Genomic DNA, 17,703 nt, shown 5'->3' with positions numbered 1-17,703 from the left:
AATTGATGAATTGAAATAGATGCCTATGAATAAGGCTTTGTTATGTAAGTAGAGGCAAAATATATATTTAAGTCTCTTTACATTTCTACTATGTGCAAAATAAATAATTAACTACCAAATGCACATTTTCATTATTCTAAATGTCATCATAGCAGCATATCATCCTAATGAAGTATCTATGTATATGAGGGATTGTTTCTGGTTGTGGTTCTGTCTAAATTGCTGATAGACTGATAGCAATTTTTGGTTGGAGCATAAGCAACTGCAGTAGATGAAACTGGTGACTATAAAAAACAATATTGTAACTTCTTGAGAAAAGACAATTGAATCCTGATTTTATAAAGGGGTAAATAAACAATAATTTCTGAAACTATACTGTTAAACTTACTGCATATTTAAAAGAAATACTTAGTCTTAAATTGAATTAGTTTGTAGTAAGCATTTTCATGTTTGTTTTTAGGATTGTTAGCAAAGTCTGTATAGAAACACATGAAATTTAAGACAAAATACTAGGTAAGCACATCTATCTCATGATTAAAGCCTTAGGTAGTCAATATAGATGTTATAAAGTAACTTAACTGGATGAAAAGGAACAGTAATGGATGGAGTAAGTAGCTATAATTATTTTTCCTCTATTCATTGCAGACTTGCTGAGGCCTGTAATCTCACACTATCAAAAGCAAGGTTGATCATCTCTTCCTATGATTTTAGTAATTAATTTTGGTAGTTAGGAATGATTGAAAGAAGCTCACGTGTATTATTTGGTACATCATCCCAACATATCTCTTGAAAATTGCCTTACTCTATAAAATTCAGCATTCCTAAGCTAAGCAAGTTACTTTTGAAATGAAGCCAATTTAGTGATTAAGTGACCATTTCAAATTCTTTCTTGTCTGAACATCTCGAATGGCAGCACATTTGCTCTTTATAACTTGCCATTTATACTTCAAAAAGGAAATGTGCATATGTTGAAAAGCTCCTTTTCGATGAGTTATTCTTAGCAGAGATCATTTAAGAAAGTAGGGCAAAAATAGACATGAAAACCACATAGGATGGGAAAATCGTTTGTAAAATGTCCAATATTTAAGCAACTTGATTCTCTACAGTTTTAATTCTGTATTTTTACCATCGTGCAGCATCTGCCATTGAAATATACTTGATAAATAAGGAAAGCATAGGCATTTGGTGTTACATACATGTTATGGTTTTCATAAAACAAACCATAAAAAAGTAGCTCTTCTCAGTTTTTGAAGAATGTTGCAAACATATTATTAATCAAATCCTTCTCAAGTAATAAAATAGAAACTGTTGCTATTTAGGTTTTCTGAATGACAAGAAATTTAACATAACCCTGAAGACTTGGAGAATAATCATCTAAGAGGACACATTGTCCTTGATAACACACGGGCTCTTCCCTGCTCTCTTTGGTCTCCTTTAAGCTTTGGCTCCACTCTGCTTGATCCAGTTATATCATATTTCATGATGTCTTAAGAATTCTCATCCCTAGATATGTCTGTCTGCCTTTCTATCAGCAATAATCCTGTTCAGTTATTTTTTAAAACAATCCTAGTATATGTAATATTTTCTAAACATTTCCTATTCTCAAGTTATTATAATTCATTGGCCTGAGATCCCGATGGAAGAAAAAATATAATTTGCCTATGAGGATCAATTCCCATTCATTCACTGCCCTTTTCTCCTTCACCTCCCTAGCAGGTTTGTTCCTTCGAACTTCCATGACCTTGTTTTGTTGTATGATATGATATTGGAGCCTTCACAGAGCAATGAAGGTAACCAATAAAAAAAAACTCAGTGTTGTTATTTGCAGGTCTGAGAAAGAGTGAAGAGTGTGAGAAACATGATAGAAAAAGAGAATTTAAACTGAGAGGAGGAGGTCAGGTGATTCCTTCCTTCCTCATTTCTGGAATAAAGGTGTTACTTTATCTACAAGGAATGCAGCTCTCACCTGAGGGCTGATAGTCTACTTCAAATAAAGGTCAAAAAATATTTCCTAAAAGGTGACACTGATTAAGAAGCAATATACTTATAAACTGACATGTTCAATTGGAACCCCTTTGTACAACTACTTTTAAATAATAGAGCTGGCCACTCCTGCTTAAAAAAAGTCCTTTCTGACATGCATTTTCTCAAGCTTCTTTAGCTTAACCATTTCAGTATGTCAAATTAGCATATTTTGGAACAGTATTTCTTGGACCTTGTCACTGTAAATCCCCAGGGGTCGGTCATGCTATATTTAGAACTAAGCTAGAGTTTTCTAATACAAAAGACTTGATGCCTATTACAACAGTTTTAAATGAAGTCTTCCTTCCACTAAACTAAACATAAAAAATCATAGTTTTACACCTATCATTAACATACTATATCGTTCACCGTAGCTAAGTTATGGAGTCCTTCCAGGTGTATATCAGCAGAGGACACGATAAAGAAAATGTGGTAAGTGTATAGACAATGGAGTATTATTCATCCATAAAAAATAAAATCATATTCTTTACAAGAAAATATATGGAACTGGAAAGTATCATGTTAAACAAAATAAATCAGACAAATATGCTATGTTTTCTCTTTCATATATGAAATCTATACTAAAAATGAAAGGAGGATTGCTGTCTAGGAAAAAAGGGAGGAGACCATTAGGAGGAATAGGAAAGTAAGTAAAAATCACAGCACGTCATGCACACATACATATATTAAAAACCCTATGAGATCATTATTTTTGTATTAATTGTATTAATAAAGATAGAATCTTCCTATCTGCTTTAAAATGTGTTAGAATGGGGCCAGGAGTTTGGCCTAGTGGTTAAAGTGCTTGCCTAGCATGCATGAAGACCCGGGCTCAATTCCTTAGTACCACATATAGAAAAAAGCCGGAAGTGGTGCTGAGGCTCAAGTGGTAGAGCTCTAGCCTTGAGAAAGTCCAAGGACAGTGCTCAGGCCCTGAGATCAAGCCCAGGACTGGCAAAAAAAAAATGTGTTAGAATGTAGGGTTTTTTACCCACTCTTTAATATTGGACTTTTAATTTTGCAGGATCTACCCAAGCTTTCTTTTAGGATATGGTGTATCCTAAAACTGGAAGCATAAACTAGGGTATAAATATATAACAAAGAGAATTAGCAGAAGAAAGGCAAAGATACAGAAGAAGAGATGGTACTGGGTGATTTCTTCTGGGAGAAGAGATATTGTAAGAAGTTTTCTTTTACCCTTTCAGTGTGTGTTTTGAGGTGGGGGTTGGAGGAGAAGGCTCTGCGAGCTCTATCACAAAAGCATAAATATTTACAGGAGTATAAAAACAGTGGGAAATAAGCAAACGTTTGCAAGGCATGTGGCGAGTGGGCTGGGAAGGAGCGGGACCTGTGCAGGTGGCTTTCAGTCTTCTGCCTGTATCCTCCAGGTAGGAATGTGGTCAGTGTGATTACAACTGTTGAATTTTCAAAGGAACTAGGAATTGACTTTTCTGGTGAAGAGACTACAAGGAATATTAGTGTGTGGTCTCACAGTTCAAACCACTACAGCTTACAGCTTTAACTCTATACAAAGAGCACGCCCAACAAACACATTGTGAGTCCAAATAAACATGCTAGAAATCGGAGAATATAATCAAGTGAATTTTCCCAATGATTTTGAGGTTCCTTATTTTTCAACACTGCCATGATTTCTCTCATAACCAAGAGCCACTAAAGAGTCTACCCATAGTTCCTACCTCCTCAGATCTTTTCTTCTGAGTCTACCAACACACATACACTCATATGCATATATATATATATATTTAAAGCAATGTTTTTAAGAGATTTCATAAACTCATATGCATATATATATAAATTTAAAATAATGTTTTAAGAGATTTCATGTGGACTGTGATACACAATAATACTCAGAGGGTAGAAGAAATGAAAATTTAGCATAATTCAGCCCAAATCTCCTGCCCCAATTGGGGCTGCCATTTGCCCACAGTAACAGTAAACAAATGGGCTGTTCTAACCATCCTTGTCTTCTATGCCTGAGACTCAGAACATCAGATAAACAGAAGAAACACAGTAACCACTTCAGAAATGCAAGTTTGTCTAGTTTGCCAAACATTTTCAAAATAGAGTAAAACACAAAGCAACTAAAATGTAAGCAGAAGAGAATGCACCAGAAACCAGACTTTCGATTTGTTATAAGAAAAGTAGGGCAGCATGTAAATTATTTAGAAAAGAATTCTACAGTGGTGAGGAGTTTGGAGACAAATATGGATGAGATTAAATTTATTCCTGGCATACTGATGATCACAGAGAAATAAGCCTTTATCTTGTTGAAATGAAACAAGAATTCAATATTTGATTTCTCCTTAGCATCAACTTTCTATTTGGTATGAATTTTATGAAACCTACTTATGGATGAAAGTAGAACTAAGACTTTGGTGGCTAAATTTGGGTGACTGCAAATAAATGTAAGTTCAAAGACCCAATTAGAGTATTATCTTTGTCGATTTTTCATACCACTAAATAAAATACAGAGGAAAAATAATAAGTTCTCGCTTGATTGGAACCTGATTTTTCTCAGTTTGTCAACTTAACTTTTGCTCCATTTTTTAAATAAAAAAAAGGTACAGATGTGTTTGAAACTGAAAAAAATAAAACTGTAGGAAGAATGGGAGATACATATGCAGTATGGAAACACATTTTCTTCATAAATTCCACCTAGTGATTTGGGGATCCATATATTATTAATACACAAAAGTCCAAAAGACATGTGGTATGTAATTTTCCCACATCACAGAAGCTTGTGGAAAGGTTTGAGTGAGCCATATGGTTCCTCCTGCATTTACAAGCAAAATATGGCTTAACTGCTTCCCAGACAAATTATTATTAACTCTGTCATTTTCCCCCAACAAAATGATGATCTCAATAGTTTTCTCTTTTAAAAATCCCTTATATGGTAAAATATGAATCTGTCCAGTTTAACTTAATTTCAGTTTCTTGTTCTAATTATGATGAATACATTTACCATCAGAAAAAATTATGTTCCCAAGGTATTTTATTTTTCTATAGAAAAATCTGAAAATTTATTCTCTACTATTTCTCTCCAGATTCTACTGTTGGCAGATGTTTTTGCTCCGCAATCATTTTCCTACAACCATGCATACCATAAGAAAGGGAGTCTAAATCAGAAGTCATATATTGTAGAATGCACATTATCATGCTCAGCTGCACTTTAGTAATAGTGAGGGCATTTCTTTGAATTTTTTTTCTTTGCATATTTCTTGATTTGTTCTTTTGACATAACATCATTACCAAAGGGAACAAATATACAGCACTGATCTTGATTTTATAATAATGCTCTAATATTATTTATATTTTAAATGACTGTAGGAAAGGTAAAATGCACACATGAAGACTATTAAATGATCCTAGGAATACATTTCCCTTCAGAGAGTACACAAATAGAATACTTTTAGACTACTATACAGATGGGAAATGTGAGATATAAGAAAAACATCTAGCTCATAAATCAGAACAGTGTATCAAAACTAGAAATATAATAGACCAGTGATTTCAAAACTTCACAGAGAGAAATAATATAATAGCCTAATTCTGTATCTCATAAACAAATGGGCTTCACTTGGTATTTGTTTCTAACATGTAGGTACCAACACCTGTGTAAAATATTACACATTGTGCACTGCAGAATATCCATAATTTCATACCTCATAGTCTGTCTTTTTCACAAGATTAGCAGCTAACCCAGTGATGACACTGGAAATAATTTACCAAGCTTTTACCTTCCATACTTAACTAAGCTTATCTTCTATTATATCTAGTTTTAGTTTTCTTCCCTATAGAGCCATAGACATCTTTTTCTTCTTCAGTCTGTGAGAAACCAAATCTTTAAGATTTTAGATATTTTATTTATCTGCTTTTATTTTTATTTGGACTCATTTTCAGTCTGATATACAATCACAGGCACCTCTCATTAAATCTTAAGCATTAAATAAACATACACAATCTTTTTTACTGTCCTTTGTCTTTCTCTTACATCCTCATTTCTGTACAGAATAACTTTTACCCATGTTATTTTTAAGTATCCATTTTCTTAACCACTGGAAACATCTAACATCCCTAGTGTAAGAAGGTGTCCCTGAAAACCACCTATGTCATCTTGCTTTTTGAAGTCAATGAGACCTCTCATTTCTGATTTTCATTAACCTTTCAGTAGATGTGTTTACTACTTATCAACTTTGAGTCTTTTGTCCTGACACAGTCTTGGTGATTTCACAATCCTGCATTTTACAATTAAAATTCTCCATGAGTTTGAGATGTGCTCTGTTGTCTCATTTGTCCAGTCACTTGATGCTCTTACTCACTGAATTTCTTTTTTTTTCATACATTTTTTATTGTAATTAATAGAAGGGTTACATGATATTTGCTAGATAGATGGTGCATTAATTCCCATACATTGATAACCTTTCACATGTCTTGGTCCCCATTTCCCTCCCCCACACCCCTATCCCTCATCTTGTTTTCCCCCTTCCCTATCCAATTTCAAATAACCAAATACAAATATATCCGATATATCAGGTAATAAAGTGAGATACTGTAACAATATGAGATAACCAAGGGACAGCAAAAGAGATGAGAGATAACACAGTACCTTAAGAAATACAATCATTCATTATATGGCTTATGTTTCTATCTCCTAGAGATCCTTTCATTTAGCGTCCTACTATATGGCCTTTTGTATCAAGGTTTTGCTCTATTGCAAATCTCTGCTAGGAGAGCCCAAGGTTTCTACTGATTATGACAAATGAGGGAAACCATTGAGCCTACAACCATCCTAAATATCTACACACCGAATCCTGGATCTCTGAACTTCATCAGGCAAACTTTACTTTCACTGAAACCATACTCACTGAATTTCTATTAGTAACTTTCTTCAGTAGCCTGTCATGTCCTTATCCTGCTTCCTGACAGAAAGGTCCCAGAAGACAATTAGAAAAGATAGCCTACTTTTCTATTCCATATTTGCCAAGTCCAGATTTAAGAGTTTCTTCTTGAGGTAAGCACATACTTCAACAATATTTCATTTTTCAAATCTACCTAAATTCAAAACTTGAAAGCAAACTTATGGTAATCATCTAATAACGTGTCAAATAACAACTGTCCTATTTTTCCTATGTGTTATTTTCTATTCCATTCTGTATCTATAATTTTGCTTTCTACTCCCTTTGTCCATAAAGTCATAATAGCACGTTTGGTTTACCCAAAGCTATTGTTTCTACTTCCTGAACACAATATACAATTTTCACTGCTTCCTCACAATGGCCATCCCAACACTCTAGTTGTGTTATGCCATCAGACTTAATGAAAATCTGCAATGCAAAGTTCTAATCGTCAGTGTACTCTTCAATACCTTTCATCTTGTTTTAGGGCAGTTTCCAGTCAATCTTCCCAAATCCTTTCCCCTGCTCTTATTTATGCTTAGGCCCTCCACCTGCCAAATCCTTCCTCTCTCCCTCCTGCTAAAATCTTCACATACAAATATTCTATCATTTCAAACTTCTTTAAGCTTGCCATCTGTGACTCAGTGCCTTTGCACAAAAGTCCAGCTGAAAGCAATTTCCCCTGTGCACTTTGCTAGCACCCAGCTTAGATCGCTCACAAAGCCCTTAGTAGATAGATAGCATAATTTATCGCCCTGATGTGTGAGGACTGGGATTTACAAATCATTTCCTCCCCTCCTTCCCCATACTAAATTATGTCTTTCTCAAAGTTAATTTTTCATAACGTTGAAATCCTACTGCACTTGGCTTTGAGTCTGCAATATATAAAGATGTAACTACTTAAAAAAAATAAGTTGAATGAGATCAACCAAAAAAAAAAAAACATATCCAGAATAGCTCAAGATCTGATAATTGATTACTATGGTCTTCTGAATTCAACGTTGATAAAAAGTTACATAAAAACAAGTGACCTTGCATTATGCAAATTTATTATTCTTCCACATTGAAAAGAAACCTAAAAATTAGTAGGTGGTTGTTGAAGTGGCCTTAATTCCGACATGAAACAAGGCAGTTTGATTTAAGTGTTCATCTAGTCCTGAGGAGTCAGTACTTTTAAGTGTCTAAAGTGAGAGGCGAAAATGGAGAAAAATTGTCTGTACAAAGACAAAATGAAAAAAAAGACCATAAAATTAGCACATCTGAAAATTCAGTTTTGGAAAAAAACAGTTTTGTATGAAGGTTTTTACCTTTAGCAGTATGTTGTAATATAAAATAATCCCAGTCTTAAAGCAATACTCCACAAAATCAAATCAGTAAGATCTTTTAAAAATTAGACAGTGATCATTTTATAAATCTACCTTGACTATGTACTGAAAATCAAAACACATTGTTCTACTTACTTCAGTATATGATAAATTGTTAAAAATCAATACAAAAATCTAAAAATAACTACAATGAATAATTTCGAATTTGTATCTAAGTATTTGATCAGTGCAATTTTTCTATGTAAAATAATTGAAAAATTTAATTAATTCAGAGTAAATTAATTGGATAAATTTCAAAGTAGAATACTAGATTCTTTTGCAGACTCGAGATAATAAATGCAATATGAAACATTTTGAAGAAATGGAATCAGTACTTTATTGAGGAAGCACCATATCCCATACATGAATGCTGATCTTCTTGATATGACAGTTATGTATGCTAGTGTACAGAAGTTTCAGCCATGTCTTTCAGTTAGTACAGCTGTGACCTAACAGGTGTACTGCTAAAAGACTGTCAGAGCTCCTTTAACCCCAAACAACACCGGAACAGTTATAGAATCATTACGGCTGAGAGCAGAGAATGTCCTATGAAAAACAAGAGTGAAAAATCATGAGAAAGTGCAAAAAACACAGTGAAACTATTTAGAAGGGAATGTGCGCAAAGATTTTTTTTGCTTTTGTATAAGCATATGACAGAAATTTCAGTTGTGGCAAAGAAATAACAAAGAATGGTTTCAAGAACAAAGAGAACAAGCAGTGAAATATATTGAAAGTGGTTGCTTTAATTCAGATCAAATGCATAACCCTATTATATGATAGTCTATCATTTAGTTGGTTCTCAGCTTTGTAATAAAAATTCATGATACAACTTTGGGTTATTAATTTGATCTACCTAAAGCATTATTTTGCCTTTACTGATACTTTATTTAGCTACAATATGAACTGAAAATAAAAAAAAAACAATTATAAAACAGATTGATTAAAAACACATCTGTTGTTCCACTAAATATAACATTATTCACTGATTGTTAAATATGAACTTTATTTATAGTCTATCCAACTCCATAAGATATTTATTGGTGTCAGATACAGAAAGTATCATTTTAAATAATGCATTTTCAAATATAATCTGTAGCATATTTATGAGGGAATATATTGGGATCCTAGGTAAAGAAAATAGCTTTGGATTAAGATTAAACATTGATTTTATGATTTGGTTTATTGTTCATAAGTCAGGCTGCACCCTGTGGTGTATGCATGCCTTTTTAATTTTTAGAGTAAGGCACATAGCAGTTTACTTATTAATCCATTATATTGAGCTGACGACTTTCATTTAGTTGCATAACAAACATTAAAGAGACACCAAAATAACCCATACTTGATGAACAAAGGTTAAAATTAATTACCATACATTACGCATACTTAATACATTAATCAATATAATGGGATCGGAAAAAATAAAAACAAAATCTCTAATTTCTGCCTTCAATAAAACTGCAATACCGAGTTTAAGACATCAACTTCAATCTTTTTATCATCTACACTACACCAATGTGCCCACCTTAAGCATTTACAAAGATGTACCTCCTGCATTTCCTAAACCCCTTCCTTTGCTTCATTTTTCTCCAAGTCATTCACCATTGAAATACAAGGCACTTTTATTTATTTGCTTTAGGTCAGATTATAAATTCACAGACACTCATAACAATTTCATTCAATGTTGTATATCCAGTGTCTGGTACTTAGTAAATATTTACTAAGAAAATGCAAGAACAGACACTTATTTTGGTTTCTCACATTCCTAGCTTATATTGATTGTATTTCCTCTTTATGAATCACTTATTTTTCCATCAAGCTTTCTGTTATACTCATGATAGTCAAGCCAACAATGTGACTTCATATAGTTGCAAAAGTCGTGTTGCTGCGTGACTTATTCACTTTTCTAAAATTCAGTATGATGAGCACAAAAATATCTGTGAGTTATGGGAGATGGGTGAGACATTCACTTGATGTAAAGTGTGTGATACACAGCAAGTATCCGATAATATTCTAGTGGTCATACCTTTTATCATGACCATTACTATTTTCTTCTGCTGCAAACAGCTCATCAACTCTTGAAACATAACTAACACTAATGGGCTCAGAAGTGTCACTGAATATATGATACCTAAGAATGCCGAGAATTTTAGCAGCAGGAAATTGAGACCACCAGAGATGTGGAATGGTAACTTTCTTCTTCCTTTCTCCTCTGAGACAGTCCTTAAGCTCTTCCTCACTTTTATCTCTGACAACAAGGACACAGAGGAGAGCTCAGGAAAGTAGACTTTAAGTTCCTCTTAATTTATTGTCACTCCAAAATATATTTTTAACTTTGAATAGCATTTATGCACAATTGGCCATTAAAATAGCTTTCCCAGTTTCTTTGAGTCTTCTTTTTGATTATTCTTTTGTCATGTAAAACTTAAATTTGTATACTTGCTGTTTTGTCAAAGGGAGAACACCAAATCTATTACTTTCACTTCTTCCTTTAAAAAAAAAATTGGGAGTGTTTAGATTTAGAGCTAAATGTACTGTAATAAATCTTATGGAAATAAAAAAAAGGTATTTCCCATGTAGGTCATTTCAGGGAGCACTAATCCTCACTTTTGTGTTTTTAAAAGATTTCGTATATCTCTGGGAATTGTCATACTCTGTTTCAAGTAGTTGATTTTGTTGAATTTATTTGTTTCAGGGTACGAAATCCCTCCATCTCATCACAAAGCAGAAGAGACACCTGCCCAATAGATGAGGTATTATAAAATAACAAGACTGATTTCCTTGTTGGTATGTATTTCTCAAACAAACTTTCATTACTATTTCGAAATCAAATCTCACAATATATAGCACAGATCTGGTGAGCAGGTAAGAGGGTTTTGTGCTGGAGAGCAATACAGAATGTACACAAGAATAAATTAAACCCAATGGAATACAGTGATGCTTAAGAAATTGCCACAGAATCAGTTCTGATTTTCTCATAAACAGGCATTTTATTTCCAGAGTAATGATCTAAGATATATTCATCTTATTTTATGGAAGTTTGACCACTCGGGGGAAACTTGTAACCAAATATTATTGATCAAGTTGAAAAGCAGTTCATTAGCAAGGGGATTGAAGAGGAGGAATGAGGCAAGTAGATCAAGATTTTGTTGGAGGTGAAAAGGAAACAATGCAACAACACACACTAGTTTTCAAGGAGCTCATCTTAAAATTCATTTAAATCAAAGTATTTAGCAGCGCTAAAACATACATTCCAGCAATAAAAGTTATGATATTTAACACAGGCTAGCAAATGGTAATTTTACCTCTGAGAAAAGAAAGAAGCCTAAGAATTGTAAATTTTATGTTTTACACCCATTCTGTAGTGGGTATTCAAAATCAAATAAGAAGAAATAAAAAAAATTCTATCATGATGTCTATAACCTCAAACTATTAAATCCAACCTTTCTCTTCTCAACAATGCTTATCATTAACAGGTACTTACGTTAGGCCTCAGTCTTGCTGCCAAGTCATAATATTTCTCAGCTGCTTCATTGAGACTAGCCTGCCTGTTATAGGAAAACAAATCTATGTTATTTATTTTCAATTTGGCAATAGGCAAACAGAATCATTATACTGCAAAATATTAGCCTTAAATAAGTAACCACCACATCAATCAAATAGCATATTGCATATATAGAACACTGAATAGTTGTTAGCAATGCATTACTTCTATTTTAAAGAATTATTAACAGCATCTCAGCATAATCCTATTCAGTAGGTATAAATATTTTAAATTTACATATTAACAATTAGATTGTTATTCCCATATCTCAAATTAATCCAAATGATATGTTGAAATTTGCTAGTTTCAATATAATAGGTCGGAAAAAAGTGACATTTTAAAAGTTGCTTGTCAAGATTAATATTTAGTGGGCTATTTAGGAAAATTGTGTGTTTTCAGGGTTTAAAAAATTGTTTGATATCTGGAAAGTCATTTCTTTCTGATTTCAGGGGGAACTTTTCCACTCAGCAGTTTTATATTAATATCCATATATATTTACATTTAACATTTCCATATTTGAATACATATAATGATAAATATATTTCACTAACAGCGATGAAAGCAACAGAGCTCCATAGATCAGAATTTTCCTGTAAATAATTGCAATAGTAATGCCACTTCTACACCACTGGGGTTCTTTGTTTTCTGTTGATTCTTCTTCTAGTTGATAGTGGATTCTTTAGTTTCTCCAGGTTTCAAGCATGCCATGTGTTTTCTTGCTTAGAGCTAAACCCCAGAAATGGAGCAGTTGACTTATGTAAACAAGATGCACATCAAGTTTTGTAGCAACCCTTTTGTGCTGCCTGTTATTGAACTTCATCATGAAGACTATGTTCGGCCAACGTGTTAACAAAAGAATTCTGGCATTTGTCAGGTGCTGAGAAAGCCCAGTCAACTACTTGTTGGAATACTATGAGTCCTTTTTCATTTTTTTTCTAACTTTGCTTCAGAAGATCTTCACAGAAAACAGATAACAGATATAAATCTCTTGCAAGATGATCAGGAATCTAGTGAGAGTATCTGAGGACTAAAGAGGAAATGCTACAAGTGTATAATTCAATTTCAGATGACGTATATGTATGAGTGTGATATGATAATCGTAGTTGCTGGCTCAGGGCCTGCCTTTAAAATGGTTAAAGCTGTGATGTTAGCAAGTGTTGGGGACAAGGAAGTGTCAGAGAAACTTGGAGTAAAAAGAACACAAATATGATTTTTTTCAACTAGAAAACCACATTTACATTTTAAAAGAAAAGACTAACTAGCCACATGCACAAAATTGAATTTTCACTTTAGTGAAGCCAAATAAAACCCATAAAGACATACCCCATGCAACCATATAAATTATAGGAATAACCAAAGATAAGGTGTCTCTAGAGGACAAGACATATTTTTCTAATTTTTCAAGAAAAAATAGTAAGAATCATTGCTATTTTTAATGGAGGTTATAAAGAAAGTAAAAAACCCTTGACCTAAGACTCTACTGGACCCATGACATATTACAGTGTGCTGCTGCAATTTATATTCTCATAAATGTTAAAGTTCAATTTCAATATGTCAAGAAAAGTACTTTCGTCTGGTATGAAACAGTAAAAACTCCCTCACAGGGGTATTAATGAAGGTTCCCTCTACCAAACTATAGAATTGCTTTGCTTCAGATTCACTTGGCAGTCTGGATGAGGAGAATTCATTTGGGCATGCCCTGGAAGGGTTTTCTCCAGAGGAAAATGAAAGACAGGGAGGTAAGACATTAGAGTCACATAATATTACAAAGAAGCAACCTACTTTGAAGCAAGACCAACCAATAAGATCCCTAGCATGGAAAGGAGAGCTACTTTTAATCTTTATGAACATTCAGTTCATACAGTAGATAAGGATCCAAAAAGAAACTGGGGGATCCATTACATAACAACACAATTTCAAAAAAGGATTTTCTCAAAAATGGTTATTAGTTTTGAAGACACCTTATGTGTGTTTTAATGCCCAAAGGAAATATATAGTTTAAGCGTTTTAATTTCCAAACCTAGATACAGAGGTGATGATAAAGAAATTGGAAAAAATATAGTATTTCTTTTGTCATAACCATGAAAGTGAATTTTCAATACAAAATTTTGTTTCTACAAATAATTTTCTTTATTGACCAGAAGGCACTTTGGACAGTATGTAGAACACTTCAGGTAAAAGAATCACAGCCCTGACTAGAATGTTTACAATTTTCTAGACAGGAAAGAAACCTCATGAGGAATTTTCCAATGTCCATTTTCTATTGAAAGGGCTATTTCACCTTCCCTTCTACTAGAAAAGTTCTAAAAATATTTTAACAAAGTTTAATTGCACATATAACTGACTCACTGATCAAGATGTGACAAATGAGAAAACTAGAAATATTTTTCTAGTTGTATAGATAAATCTATCAAATATATAATGAGTTTATGAAGGACTTACTGCAGAGTTCATGTCCTCAAACTACGAGCATATTCCTATTTAAGCCAGCAGATAATATATACTTTTTTTTTTTTTTGCCAGTCCTGGGCTTGGGCTTGAGCTCAGGGCTTGAGCTCAGGGCCTGAGCACTGTCCTTGGACTTTCTCAAGGCTAGAGCTCTACCACTTGAGCCTTAGCACCACATCCGGCTTTTTTTCTATATGTGGTACCGAGGAATCAAACCCGGGTCTTCATGCATGCTAGGCAAGCACTTTAACCACTAGGCCAAACTCCCGGCCCCAATATATACTTCTTTTGCAATGCCTATAGTCCTATTTTATGAGTTATTTCTTATACAATTGTTTCATAAATTCTCTTTAGTAATTTATTTTATTTACTATTTACAACAACTATACACACTTGCCATTATTATTCACATTTTAAAGATAGGAAAAAGGAAAAATAGGATAAGATCTTTTTTAAAAAAATTCCTGCCATCTCTCACTTTTAATTAAATTTCATTTTATTGCAAGGATGATGTCAGAGGGGTTACAGTTACATAAGTAAGGTAACAAGTACATTTCTTATTGAACATGGTAGCCTCCTCTCCATTTCTGGTTCTTAAGAGGTCAATATGTGATAGAGACAGGAGCCTCAAGAATTCCACATGTCCAAATGGACGACATATGCAGCTAAAGAGGAACCGGTGTGTTTTGGTAGGGGATTACCCAGGCCAGATATAGATAAACTTGTGTTTGGACCACAGAACAACTTACAAAGTAAGGAATAAAATGCTGAGCAAGAAAAATCACTCCTATGCAGATGCTATACTAAGTACAGCCAGGAAACTTCTCCCTCTTAACATTAAGTCACTTATCTAGAGAATAAAATATGACCAGAATTCCATCAAGATACGAATGGGAGAGTCAGACAGGGCTCCTTTCTCCTCACCACTTCTCACCCCCACAGATACAGAATGCACTCCTCCACATCACACTTATCTTTGACACTCAGGAAGGGAAAAGATAAGGGAACAGAAAGAAGCTGGAGGCTACGTGTGAACTGGACTGTGAAGCAAACCTTGAATCCCCAGTGAATAAGTGGACTGGGTTGACAGAGTTCAAAAGTCTTTACATTCATTTTTTTCTGCTACCAAGGAAAGTTTAGTTGCAAATCAGAAACGCATAATCATTAACAAAAGTCATCTGTTCCATCACTTGCATACTTCATAATTTCATTTTTATATAAAACCATAAATAATATATATTTATATAATTCATATCTGGAAATTTCCTCTCTTGTTATGTTATAATTGAAAAATGCATGTTGGAACATGTTTATGACGCATGAGTACAATTAGAAAAGATATATGAAAGAAATTGATAATCAATTTTATGTATTTTTGTATGTGTACACTTTAATGATTTCTCATGACAAAATCCCATGAGGGAAATGCTTTTATGGCCAGAGAATCCTCAAAAAAAAAAAAACGGATTAAAAGATTCATCCATCTTAGCAAGGCATTGTGACTCATGCCTATAATCCTAGCTACTCAGGAGGCTGAGTTTTGAAGACTGCTGTTTAAAGGCAGAAAGTCTGTGAGACTCTTATCTCCAATTAATCACCAGAAAACTAAAGCCAGAAGTGGTGCTGTGGCTCCAGGGTTAGGGTGGTAGCCTTGAGCTGAAGAGCTTAGGGACAACACTCAGGCCCTGAGGTCAAGTCCACACACACACACACACACACACACACACACACACACACACACACACACGACTCATTCACATTTACTATATGTTTAGGCATTTATTGACAATAGCCAAATTAAAGATTGAAAAATCTTACATGAAGATTTTTTTGTCCTTGAAAGTATTTTCATAAACTCCACTAGCACATAGAATGAAGACTCTAGCTACCATTAATAGCTGTGAATTTTCAATTTTGAATTAAAATTTGACTCTTAAAATGATATAGTCCAGGCTGGTTGTTTGGCCTAGTGGTAGAGTGCTTGCCTAGCGTTCACAAACACCCAAGCTCGATTCCTTGGTACCACATACACAGAAAAAAGCTGGAAGTGGTGCTGAGGCTCAAGTGGTAGAGCTCAAGCCTTGAGAAAGTCCAAGGACCATGCTCAGGCCCTGAACTCAAGAGAAAGATTGACAAAAAAAAAAAAAAAAAAAGCTACACTCCTCACAAGACAATATGTTGCAAATGAACTTTATAACTTGATGGGGGCGGGAAGGAGGAGGGGTTTAGGGAGAGAGACAGGAAAAATACGGGAGGGGTAACGATGTTTCACAAGAACGGTACTCACTACCATACATATGTAACTGTCTATCACCCTGATGAAACTTTTTTATTTTTTATTTTATTTATTTTTTTTGCCAGTCCTGGACTTGAACTCAGGGCTTGAGCATTGTGCTTGGCCTTTTCTTAAGGCTAGAGCTCTACCACTTGAGCCTCAGCACCACTTCCAGCTTTTTTTGTATGTATGTTGTACCAAGGAATCGAACCCTGTTTTTTGAGCATGCTAGGCAAGCACTCTACCACTAGGCAAAACTCCCAGCCCACACAAAACTTTTTTAACTTAATATATATATATATAGATATATATAGATATATATATATATTCTTAAGGACAACTTACAAGTTTATTTTGTAATTGGAGAGATGGTTGCTCAAGTAATACAAACATCAAAATTGGCTTATTTTCCTGAATTCCTTCGAGCTTCTTGACTAATGTTCATCTTTAAGTTGCTCAAAGCAGCACTAAACAGTGATTCTATTTGGTGATCAGCAGAGTAGGAGTAGGAGCAAAACTTACATAAATGTCATCAGAACAGATGGACAATTTTAACATAGGAAACCAGAATTGTACATATATATATATATAAAAGAAATGGAGCAGATAAAGCTCTCACAGTGGTACTCATGTAACAGATTATTAACACATTTTGGGCTTTCTTAGATGAAAGCATCTTGCTGAAATATCAAAAAATGACTTTAAAAACTATTGATATTTGACTCAGTTCTAAAGGCAAGTATTAGAGAAGTGAAGAGGAGCTGTGTCAATAAGGAAATATGTAATGATGGTAAAAACAATGCTAATGATTTGATTTTTTTTAAGGTCCCTCTGAATAAAAAATTTCCTACAAATCAGGAATTTGAGTTCACACCCATTTTTTCTTTGCTTCAAACATTTCATGGACTGCTGGGGACAGAATTAATCCTTTATCTAGAGAGACAACAGAAAGATAAATGTTGGGGAAAAACTGAAAGGGCGCAAATGTGTTAGCAATATTACGTGTTATAGACATACACAAGAAACCATTTCAGGGAGTGGAAAGGGATGAAAAGACAAGAGACAGAATAAAATCAGTTTAGAGTGAGGAAACTAAAAATGAGCATCATAAACATCACCTTCACAAGTTACAATTGT

At 33.9% G+C, this 17,703-nt stretch overlaps 1 protein-coding gene across 1 annotated transcript in view; it reads right to left on the bottom strand.

The window, feature by feature from the left end:
• Tmtc2 (transmembrane O-mannosyltransferase targeting cadherins 2) overlaps window positions 1–17,703 on the bottom strand; it is a 336,278-nt gene that overhangs the window by 36,618 nt on the left and 281,957 nt on the right. Inside the window, exon 11 of the mRNA XM_090328335.1 lies at window positions 11,784–11,847. Coding sequence (XP_090184461.1) covers window positions 11,784–11,847 — 64 coding nt within the window. The remainder of the gene's footprint in view (window positions 1–11,783; window positions 11,848–17,703) is intronic.

This window comes from Megascapheus bottae, chromosome 2 (assembly GCF_031878675.1).
Source record: "Megascapheus bottae isolate mThoBot1 chromosome 2, mThoBot2.hap1, whole genome shotgun sequence".
NCBI classification, from domain to species: domain Eukaryota; kingdom Metazoa; phylum Chordata; class Mammalia; order Rodentia; family Geomyidae; genus Megascapheus; species Megascapheus bottae.
This window is presented reverse-complemented; position numbering and strand designations above follow the sequence as displayed.